Here is a 12426-nt window from a genome sequence, read left to right on the forward strand (position 1 = left end):
TCGCTGACAATTTAGTATGATACTATACTGAATTACATTTCATAAGTTAGATATCATTCATATCACAAAGCAAATACCATCAGAAGTTCAGTCTAATTGCTTCTATTAATGGCAAGATGAAACATTTGAGTTGAATATATGAACATACAAATTACCAGCCAATTACAGCTTTATATGTATTTGGCATTGAGTCGTGGCAATTGTTTCTGGTGATGCATATGTTAGATCCACAATTACCAATAGTAATGTTACTCTCATACAAGACTAGAGCATTGACCTTACAGTGAGCAGAGTATATGTTTTCAATCATTCACAACTTAGGCCAGAGTGATTACAGAGGTCCTGTAACCTAAAATTATGCACATTGATTTAGCTTCCCATTGAATTAAATATTCAATATACAAATTAATTGATGTAAAATATTATTATATTACATAATGTGGTTTAAAATGCCAATATACCTTGTATACAGTCGGCTAAGTGATAATTTGTCAGTAAACCAAATCACAATATAGTCATAACTGTCTGAGAGAATATTTTTTAACATTTAATTAGAAAAATAATCTTATAAATAAGATGGATGACAATCCTGTTGCAATTAGCACATATGATTGATTGAAATAAAATGGTTTTTACAAAGTTAACCTATATGACCCCTGCATTAATGTTTCTGAATCTTTCAGGCCGGAAACATGTCCTGGAATTCCTGGCAAAGCCACCCAACTTTTCTATATGATTATTGAAAGACCATTCACTCAAAACTCATTAACAATTTACAGCTTTGACTACTGAACAGGGCAAAGAAAAGAGAAATGGAATGGGTGTGAAGGCAGCTTCTGTAGGTTGCTGTAGGTTTGCTGTAGGTGGTAGGTAGGGGAAGGTAGCTGTAGGTAGGTATGCTGTATGTTGCTGTAGGTTTGCTGTAGGTGGTAGGTAGGGTAGGTAGCTGTATGTAGGTATGCTGTAGGTTGCTGTAGTTTTGCTGTAGGTTGTAGGTAGGGGTAGGTTGCTGTATGTAGGTATGCTGTAGGTTGCTGTAAGTTGTAGGTAGCTGTAGGGTAGATAGCTGTAGGTTGTTGTAGGTGTGATGTAGGTTTTGTGCCAGTGCAAAGGATGACATGCAGACAGTATGTCATGTACATAGCAGATGGGTTTGAAAGTTCCTTCTGCAACTTCATTTTGCATCAGCGACTTCCCAAAACAATTTGGGTGTTAGTTTGTGTACATAGATTGAATAGATGTTGTATGTAATTACAAGCACTCAACACCCTAGTTAAAGGCAAAATAAGCACTTGCATTTCTGCTATAGGAGCTTACCGTTTTGCAGTACGTTCTTTCCGACAGAAGCAACACGAATGCTTGGAAACATTCGATTTAATTGTCACCCATGGCATTCGCCATTTTGTTTGAATTCAGACGGTTCCCGCTTGTTTCGTGACGTAAGCGAGCCACATATCGCAGTTCAACACATTGAAATCTTCTGAGCCTTATACTGTGACTTGTTAACTGAGGCAATATCTAGTCAAATTGTTCTTATGAAACACTTTGCGGCCTCGGGAAATGTTGCAAAAGAAAGAGAACATGGATGCATTTGGACTTTACAGCTTTAAATTCGAGCCTGGATACACAGTGGAGAAACTGAGACAACGAGACTTAGAGCTTGCTAAACAGATACTGACAGTTACTCCGATGCTAGTACTGCTAACACTAGTAACAGTTCTGCGACGGAGAGACAAGCATGGTGCTTTGGTGCCTTTTGTACATTCCCTTTTCTCTGGAAATTTTCCCATCAGGAATAATTTAATATCGTTTTCCCTTCCCTGATCCTTCCTCCCCTCTCCTGTTTTACACAACCAAATGCTTGACACTCCGGCATTTTATACCAACTTCCGAACAATCTCCGAGAGCAAGTGTACAATTCATATGTAGATAGGGGAATTGTTTAACTTACAATGTGGCTCGCTGACGTCATTTTTGAAGCGCCCTCGCTACATAATGGCCTCCAAAACAGTAGATGTGAATAATAATAAGAAAATTCCGGGAAAGGTAGTTTCGAATAGTTATTTCACAGAAGGTATAAAAATAATAGTCTCTACTATGAGGTCACTTAAAAAAAAACAGGGTTTATTTCTCCTTAAGTATCTTTAAGGGGAAGTATAAATTACCCCTCAAGGAATAGTCTACAAATTGCATTAGTGTAAGCCTTAATGGAGATTACTTATACCTGATTGGCCCAGGGAGTTGTTATGTTTCCATAACAACTCCCTGATTGGTCACTATGAAGGGCAGGAAATGGTTAATTGTATTTAAGCATGATCACAGATTGTCATCATAATGTTTGTACAGGTGTACATATCTGAAGCAGTTATGTTGAAGCATCTAATTTTGTCTATCATTTATGTATTGGTGATGTGTCTCTAAGGGGAAAATATGTTATTAGTTTAACCTTTAATTGAGATTATCTTCGTGATATATCCCTGTCTTGGGCATATGTATGGTAAATTTGTAGTTAACCTTGGTCAGAGGAGTTCATCGTAATGTGAGGACATTTAACAGAGGAATATGTTGTTGGGGTTTAATTCATTTAGAAGGGATGTGATGCTCACAGTTATTCAACATGTTGTTAAGTGTTGTTAAGGAGAAATATGTAAAATATATTGCCTCTAAAGGAATAATCTGTAATTTTCTTTAGTATAACCCTGAATGGACTCTTCCATACCATCGCTTCTCGGCCTTTTGGCTAAGATTATGTGTAGTATCTGTTCCCTTTCGAGGGGAATGGTGATACACACCCGACGATGATCACACAGTCACAGTCCCGATGCAAGGGGATGGGGTTGAGAGCGGATCAGTCGTTCGGTAGTTGGTTTTCGTGCCAGGTTCTTTCCTGGGCGACTTTTTCTTAAAATGTATCTTCCATACCTCTCCGCAGGGAAAGTATAACATTTGATATATATCATAATATATGATAGTCAATGTTAGAGAAACTATCATTCCTGTTGATATTGTTGTATATTGATATTGATCAAGTATTTTTTGTCTCATTGAGACAATTGTAGTGACCTATTCATTGCCCAGGAATTATCACAACAAAAAATGAGTCTTTCGGTGGCAGAACTGAATATTTTTTCATCTGTTTCATGCTGCTCTGGAACTAGTCCTTGAAACTAAAGTCTGGATGAACTTGAATGTTTTACTCCGGGTTTCCTCTTGTTTTTTTGCTCTTTTCCTCATTTTAATCCAAGATATAGTCTTGCGTGTCATATAGCACTGTTATGTTAATCATTCTTTGATACATTTTTATCAGTATTTTGCCAAATCAGTTATTCATCGTGATGTGTACTTAGCTGAAGCGTATGGCTTTAGGTGTTGCATATCATTATAAGTACCCAACACATCGTAAAGAGTCTTTTAAGGGGAAATATGTAGTGTATATTGCCCCTCAGGGTATAATCTGCATGATGGTTTAGCGTAACACGTGATGGAGATTATCTACCTGATTGGTCACTTTGAAAGGCAGGGAATGATTAATTGTAATTAACCACAGTCAAAGTGAAGGTTACTATCATTTCTTTTAATGATGTTGTTCAAGTCTCTTTCTTCCTTGATGTAGAAATCTAAACGACCTACCCAATGCTCATGAATAATCACGACCAAAGTTACTAAATTAATCATTTGATGTTAAATCTGTTACATGTTACTGAGCTCTTTGGTTTTATTCCTTGTCGAAGGCTGAAGGAATCAATGCGATGATGATGTCATGTATGTATGTGTGTGTTGGTGTGTGTGTGTCTGGGTGTGTGGTGATGTCGTGTGTGTGCACGCGTGAGTTTATGCAGTGTCATGTCTTCTGACCTATATATATATATATGTTTATATATATATATATTTATACATATATATATATATGTTTATATATATATATATGTTTATATATATATATATTTATATATATATATATATTTATTTATATATATATATATATAAACATATATATATATCTATATATTCTTTCTCTCTTTCTTGATCTGCATAGAAAATATAGCCTATGAAAATGAGCATGACCACACCTTCCATTGTTATTATATGCAAGGGCGTAGGAACCGGGGGCTGGGGCGCCAGCCCCCCCCCCCCAGTGAAAAATGTGGAGGAGCGGAAGTGTCATTCCCCCCCCCCCCCCCGCTTCGCAAGTCAGAAAACCCCTTTTTCATTTCCAAATGAGAAAAAAATCTCATTTGGAGCACCAAATTGCATCTAAGGGCAAGTGAAAATACAAAATTAAGTTTACAAAATGGAGTGGGTGTTGAAGTGTGCTATATTGCACCAAATTGCATCTGAGGCCACCTGGAAATGCAAAAAATTCCAAAGGGGGACACCCCCTCCCCTTAGACCCTTCCCCCAGGCCGGCCATCAGTCTTCAGCCCCCCCCCCCACTCAAAAGTACCTTCCTACGCCACTGATTATATGTAATGATATAATGATATGATGTAATGAGTAATGATGATGTAATGATGTAATCATGATGTAATCATGTAATGATGTAATCATGTAATGATGTAATGATGTAATGATGTAATGATGATGTAATGATGATGTAATCATGTAATGATATGGAGTTTTAATGGAGATAAAGGAGTGTTAGCTCAGTGGTTAACTCCGGTGCCTTTCAATCATACAGTCCCAAGTTCGAGTCACTCCAAGATTAATGTCTTTCGTCCAGTTACAGAGTTGTTAACAATTCATAATCATGGACGTTAAATATGAATCTAAGTGATTGACTTTGGTCAGCTTGCGGCTTTGATAAGCCAATGAAGCTTCTTCGCGAGTTCAAGGTGGGAAGAAGGAAGTAGAAGGTGGGAGTTAGATGACAACCCCCTCTCCGTCTCCCCCCCCCCCACTCCCGGGCTGAACCTTTGCGCAAACCAGTGCATGGAAACATACCTTAAGATTAGCAATTTGTAAAGATGGGTCTTTCGTAAAACTCTCAGCGGCAATAACATCAATCCCATAATCCGTTGCTTGTCTTTGAAAATCTGCTGTTGGCTTCAGATGGTCCAGAGAGAAATTAGAAATGAAAACATATTAGATGGCTGTTTTACTTGCGTCAATAAGCCTAATTTCGTCATAAAAAAAAACATATTCATTGTTACCGGTAATCACGTATTGCCCACAAATTAAACAAAATGTTCAATTTCAGTCATATGTTAAACTTGTTAATCGGAAGTGCTTTTAGAGAACCAAGGTTAAGGTGCTAAAAAAAGAATGTGTTTGGCTGGAAAAACCTTCGACAATATGTTTCGAAAGATCTTTCCTTTTAATAAGTACGAACAAAATTGCATATATACTACTATACATAGTGATGATATCACGGTATTGTTATGATCTGTATCCAGAGATTGCATCTTGTACATTTTCGTGGAACTAGACTAGGACCAATATGACAGAGCCCTCTAAAGTTGGGCGTGGCTGGAGAGCTGCATCGAACTATATTTCTTCCCCCACCCCCTCTCCCACCTCCACCCCCAATGTTCGTAAATACCTTAACACTTTAAAAGCAGGCAAGGAGAAGCTAAATCAAATTACTTACGATAGAAAAAATATCCAAATTTTCATGTATAGTAGCAACTCTTTTCCATCCGAAAGCCTTTATAAAGACTAACTTGACAACGTTGAGTGTCGAATCTTCGGGCCACATTCGAAAGAGCAAGGGGAATATGCCACGATCCCGTAAAAGCGGTGAAGTAGAGGCATGTGACATCTTCAAAAAAAGTCATTTAAACAAATCTTTTTTTGGAAGATAAATATTGTAACCAATGATATAGACAAAAAAAAAACAATTCTGTCGACACCTCCTCGATCCCACAAAACCTTCTTCTTCCTCCCCCTGCCTACCTCACACCCCCCTTCCCCTCTAAAACCCCCAAGAAAGTTGGCTTTGCCCTAGATTGTAGATGGACATATCAGCTGCGAAAACAATATGATTTATTTCAACTCTGTATTTAACAATCAAATGTTATTGTGTGCCCTTAGCTTGCCTTTTTATTATCATAGTAATATAAATGGTGGATATCGAACATGTGAAATGAGACCATCCCCCCCCCCCCAAAAAAAAAGGGGAAAAAAATTAAAGGAAGACATCATATTTTTATAATTACCTGTACCAGGTGCCAGTAGTGTGATGAACGAGCTGTTGGTTGTGTTACGGATGAGCAGGCACCTCCCAATATCATTACATATTTCACAGAGTCGTTGTACAAAGCCCGGTACATCTCATCGATTGCCCTACCTGCATCACACTACCAAATAAAGATGTAAAGAAAAGCAATGAAGACAACGTTATCCGTAATATCAGACTATAATAATACCAAAGAACGGTAGAGCAGGGGGGTTAACGAGAGACAAATTCAGCCCATGCACTACAGATTTCAATGCGGACCTATATAAGACCTTATATATCCACCACTCAATGGTGGTACAATGCTCATTGTTCAATTTAACTACAGAAACAGTTTGGCTTTCCTAGGCCCATTTCTGGATAGACATATGTATATATATATATATATATATATATATATATATATATATATATATATATATGGGTGTGTGTGTGTGTGCGTGTCTGACTAACTATACATTTTCAGCACTTTAAGTAGAGTTAATGGCATATACAGTTATTGACATGGTTATTTCCACACTGAATGTAATTTATCCACGCAAATAACGCTAGGATACATCATATACTGGTGTGTATGCTTATACAATTACTTAACAATTATAACTATTTAGCCGTTACGGTAGTAAAACGTCGATCAATATCAACTGAGCATTCTATTCAAACGGTTAAATTGAAGAAGAAAGGACTATGCGAGAAAATGGAATCTGTAAATTAGGTAATGACTCGAACAGTAACGTTCGACGTAATGGCACTTTCAAATCTAAGAATGAGACTGTATATTTGAACAAAATTAAGAGAAACTGTATATTTGGACAAGCTATGGCAACTGTATATGAAACTGAAATGAGAGTGTATATTTGAACAATCATAAGAGAAAGTATAAATCTGGACAAAATAGGGCAAAGGAAGCAAGAAGCGCCCCCCCCCCCCAAAAAAAAATAAATAAATAAGAAATGATTGATTAGGTTATGCCTTATTTTCTATGCATACCTTTCCTACTATTTTTACAACAAGAATTTTCACGTCAGGGTGATGCCACACCTTGTGGAAATTTCAAAACCATTGAGCATATAAGTTGAAGGCCTCCGCCCACCCCTCAACTTCAAAATGTGCATTGGTTCATGGAAAGCAAGTATGACTACAATGTGCCTTACCATTCAATTTTGAGTTGGAGCAGAGGGACACAATCAACAGGAAGGGTAAGAATGTGCGGTTTAGGTTGTTTACCCTACCCTACGCTATCCAACCCCCCTCCCAACCCCCCCCCCCGTCCCACAGCGTCTACCTGTACGACTTTTACGAAACCCATTTCCTTTCAAACTCAGCATGAAGACGGGGAGAAATAAGACGGAAAATGTGATCACCTTCGCAGGCATTAAAATGCATCTTACCTGTGTATCTCGACTGTGCAGCTGTAGTTCATATTCTGCTAACATCTTTGGATCATTATTAACAATATTAAAAGCTATTTGCGAAGAAGGTTCGGTGTAAACATCGACCCAGTCTCCCTTAAAAGGAAACAATCCAAGAATATTTAAAGTTGTCTTCTGTTCGGCAATCGAAACAAACCGTAAAAATCCTGCGAAAAGGATCACGATTGTAAATACAGCAGAACGCATCATTTTCTTATTTTTACAGAAGCCTGGTCTCGACCAAACCAATTTTTTGTTCTTAGAAATTTTCTGTCAAATTATAGTAACTTCATTTGGAGTAAAAAGTCTCAAGCAAGCTGCGACCGTAAATTTGACAAACTCCTGAAAAATATAGCAAAAAATTGAAAGACTTTAGTATAGTTTCAACGAGAAAACTACTTTCTGTTTTCTGCTTCCATTGCAAGTGCACTGTTCAATGTTTCGTATGCTTAGATCCGGTGCACGAATAATACGTAGTTCCGCGCGCTGATGTTCTGTAGGAAGAAGTTCACTTTGTTCGAAATGACGTCACAAAATTCGGACTGTAACGATATGCAAAACTATGGCCCAATCGCTTACCTTCCATGAGGACGACGGTTTGAAAGTTGAAAAACGTCTGTTAACAATTTTTCGTTTCGTACCGCACTATTAGTTCTGACATTCACATTTCGTTTCTTTCTTTTTTCACCCAATGACTTTTCAAGATAATTTGTTAGCCAATATTCCTCGTAAATGCACACGGTTTACTGAAGTATATTGCCATATATTATTCAAGTGTTTTAATTGCAAAACCGGTACGACCTCTCAATCCAATTTTACACGTGGGTAATTTTATATCCTATAGTAAGTGAACTTGCCGTGACAAATAGATCACTTGTTAGCGTTTTATTTTATTTTTTTGCAGATTAAAAGGAAATTTCTTCTTCTCTTCACTTTGTTCGAAATGACGTCACAAAATTCGGACTGTAACGATATGCAAAACTATGGCCCAATCATTTAGCTTCCATCAGGACGACGGTTTGAAAGTTGAAAAAACGTCTGTTAACAATTTTTCGTTTCGTACCGCACTATTAGTTCTGACATTCACATTTCGTTTCTTTCTTTTTTCACCCAATGACTTTTCAAGATAATTTGTTAGCCAGTATTCCTCGTAAATGCACACGGTTTACTAAAGTATATTACCATATATTATTCAAGTGTTTTAATTGCAAAACCGGTACGACCTCTCAATCCAATTTTACACGTGGGTAATTTTATATCCTAGTAAGTGAACTTGCCGTGACAAAAAGATCACTTGTTAGCGTTTTTTTTTTTTTGCAGAATAAAAGTACATTTCTTCTTCTCTTCATCTTCTTCTTGTTCTTCTTATTGGAAACAAAGAATAGTAACTTGCGACATAAGTCTTTAACTGATATATTTCAATATGGATAGGTTTGAACTCAAGTAAGTACGGTATAGTGTTCGAGAATCAGACACAAATCCAAAGTAACCAACATAACTTATTCATAATTACATTAGCTATCTTTGTTCGCGAGAGGGCGTTGGCTTATGTCATGGACTCAACAAGAAGCCAGCGATTTGAACCCATCTCCCAATAACAGAAATATTGTGAAACAATTGGTCTGAGAGACATTAAAAACTTGCCTATAAGGGCTAAATGTTCAATGCCTTTGCAAAATATTGATATTAAATCAAACACAGAGTAATTTGAAATTAGTTCTCATGTAAAGGTTACAGAAAGCTAGCAATATTAATGAAAATTTATAATGAAAGCTAGGGATTTCTGTTTTCAGACAATAATTCCATCGCTTGAAAACTAAGCGAAAACCCGTCAGGTTTATAAAGTGTAAATTGTAACCAAGGGATTGATGATCAATTTATTAACTTATCAGAACTATAGTGACGAATTTAACTTGGCCAATTTCAATCACTTTCCCAAAGTAACGAAACAGAAATAAAATTATTCAAGAAAATAATGTCACGTTTTATCTGTCAGTCTTTTGCGTTTGCTTTATGTTTACAATCAGTCCTGAATACATCAGACATGACATCAAATTTACGATTGAAATTTTGAAATCCTATTAACCGTTTAGAAATAATCTCACCAAATAATTAAACATATAGGCTACCAATATCCTTTTTTTTTCACCGGAAAATATGTAAGTTTCCATATATCCTGGTTTAGATGGTGCTCTGAACACAGGTCAGTTCAAACAAGGATGTGTTAGTCCCTGGTGCAAACAACGTGTATACGAAGCTTAAGAGTATAGAAAAGAAAAGTTATTTTCCACAATGATGACATTTCAAAGACGTCCTCGCGAATAAAAACAACAACAACAACTGGTAAATAGAAATTTCACTTTATAAAAACATGGAATTTATGGTATTATACTTTCATGACTAAAATATAGATTCCGAGTTAATCATACTAAAAGGAACGAAGAAAAACAGAATTTTATCCAATAGAATAAAAAGTCAGGTAGTAGCCTAATATTTTATCCAAAATAAATAGTGTCCTTTGTAGTTGAACGTTTACGCGAATCCTTAATTTAAGGCATGCGTGTAGAGTGTATATATAGTTGAATATAGGTACTTTGCAATCTGTTACCAAACACGGAGTATAATGATTGTTATGTGTAAACGATTGAGTAGACTTATGTGTATACAAATAAACCAATCTCATCTAATTGTTATAACATGTATATAGCGTCTACTACATACATAGTAACATATTTGATTAGACACTACTACATGCGACGTTATGAATATTCATACGTTTACGTATATTCATGAATAGCGAACGTGTGGTAACACGTGCAGAGATCAAGTACAGCTGTTCAAGCTGAATATTCTAATTAAACTTTTTGTGTTCATGATCGGTTATCGCCAAATCATGCATCAGCTAAGTGTTAAGTCATATATATATATATATATATATATATATATATATATATATATATATATATATATACTGTTTGAAGGGCCTAAGATAGTTGTGGGGAAGCGGAGAGGGGGTGGGGCAGACGATTGTGACGCCTATCATAACCTCATTAAAAACAGCCGATAGCGATCTTGTTCAGTAGAAGTGAATGTCACGTAAGATCGCGATTAGACTGTCGTAGTGCGCGCCCATCGCGTACGATTATACGATATCGCCCTCCTGATAATTACACACCGAGTTTTCAATCTCGAAAAGGGGCTCTGAATGTGGACGGTCCGGGCAGAGGGCCGGGAGACCCGACCTACATCAGTGGCGGCAGAACCGGGGGGGGGCTTGGGGGGCTCAGCCCCTCCAATGAAAAAGTTGAGGGGGCAAATGCATGATAAGCCCCCCCCCCAATATTTACCATATTTTTCGATGCATACTTGTTACCCATTTGTTGACATTAAAGCAGCATTTTGCGTCCTTTTCTATGATTTTTCTCAACCTCACTGACTCCACTATGCCATAACGACATACATAACTAGCTTATCTATTTATATTTTACTTCAAATGGTGGCATAAAAGTCGAAAAAATTGCAACTTTCAACTTTGTTGTTCTCCAAGATATTTTCCGTTGGGAACCCAATAAACCTCGCCCATAATATGAATATTTAAACACTACGAACGTCATCGACAGATACGTAATATAACACCACGCTGATTTGTGTACAGTCTATATGGCAGTTGTACCAGAGAGTTGCATAACAACTCCCTGGTTGTACCAACGCAAAGTCTTGAATCTATTTTTAGCAACGGCTCACAACTAAACCTGCATCTCTGATTGGTTGAATTCAAACTAGTGGGTTTGGGAACTGAATGCGATTAATTTTGTATGTGGAATACTCGCCAATTAACGGTTTTGGCAGGGAAAAACTTGGCTAATATCTTAATTTGCTGTTTTGTGATTTGATGTATGTAAAAAACTCGATGGACATGTCAAAAAAAGTAGAAAACGGCGACCAAACGCAAAATGCTCATGAATAAACATACTATTCACTGATTGGTGGAATTCAAACTAGTGGATTTGGAGATATGAAAACTTTGTCGAGGACACTTTTACTCGTTATCGACATAAATCGTTAATTACTCGCTAATTAACGCTCTTGGCAGGGTGAAACTTGGATGGTATCTTAGTTTGCTGTTTTATGATTGATACATGTAAAAAAATCGATGCACATGTTAAAAAGGTGGGAAAAAGCGACCCAACGCAAAATGCTGCTTTAAGAAATGCTTTCTGTTTATTCTTATGACATTTATTTAAGTATTGCATTTAACTGCAAGTAGCAAGGGCGTAGGAACCGGGGGGCTGGGGCGCCAGCCCCCCAGTGAAAAATTTGGAGGGGCGGAAGTATCATTCCGCCCCCCCCCCCGCTTCGCAAGTCAGAAAACCCCTTTTTCATTCCAAATGAGAAAAAAAATCTCTTTTGGAGCACCAAATTGCATCTAAGGCCTAGTGAAAATACAAAATTAAGTTTACAAAATGGAGTGTGTGTTAAAGTGTGCTATATTGCACCAAATTGCATCTGAGGCTACCTGGAAATGCAAAAAATTCCAAAGGGGAGGGGGACACCCCCTCCCCTTAGACCCCTCCCCCAGGCCGGCCATCAGTCTTCAGCCCCCCACTCAAAAGTACCTTCCTACGCCACTGGCAAGTAGTAATTTACTACACTCAAAAACGTCTTTGCGAGTACACTACGAGTAATAGCTACTCTCTTAAAACACCATCGAATATACAGATTACAATGTTTTTACAGATTTTTACGTGCAATCTGAGGAATTGCAGGCTTGAGACCCATATTTTAGGGCTAGGTATTCGCAGCATAAAACAATCGGGAAGTGCCGTTTCCGGCCATCTG

At 37.4% G+C, this 12426-nt stretch overlaps 1 protein-coding gene and 1 pseudogene across 2 annotated transcripts in view; one reads left to right on the forward strand and one right to left on the reverse strand.

Annotated features, from left to right (window-relative positions):
• The window catches only part of LOC139984214 (gamma-aminobutyric acid type B receptor subunit 1-like), a 35306-nt gene that overhangs the window by 16406 nt on the left and 6474 nt on the right, over positions 1-12426 (reverse strand). Inside the window, exons 2-5 of one of the 2 annotated variants that reach the window (XM_071998022.1) lie at positions 7567-7754; positions 6156-6296; positions 5588-5758; positions 4942-5043 (exon numbers count right to left, since the gene is read on the reverse strand). In XM_071998022.1, coding sequence (XP_071854123.1) covers positions 4942-5043; positions 5588-5758; positions 6156-6296; positions 7567-7611 — 459 coding nt within the window. In that variant the 5' untranslated portion in view covers positions 7612-7754. Of the gene's footprint in view, positions 1-4941; positions 5044-5587; positions 5759-6155; positions 6297-7566; positions 10208-12426 lie in introns of those variants that run through there. The other variant, XM_071998021.1, reaches the window with a different exon arrangement.
• LOC139957867 (U2 spliceosomal RNA) lies at positions 2721-2797 on the forward strand (annotated as a pseudogene).

This window comes from Apostichopus japonicus, chromosome 17, assembly GCF_037975245.1.
Source record: "Apostichopus japonicus isolate 1M-3 chromosome 17, ASM3797524v1, whole genome shotgun sequence".
In the NCBI taxonomy this organism is placed as follows: Eukaryota; Metazoa; Echinodermata; class Holothuroidea; order Aspidochirotida; family Stichopodidae; genus Apostichopus; species Apostichopus japonicus.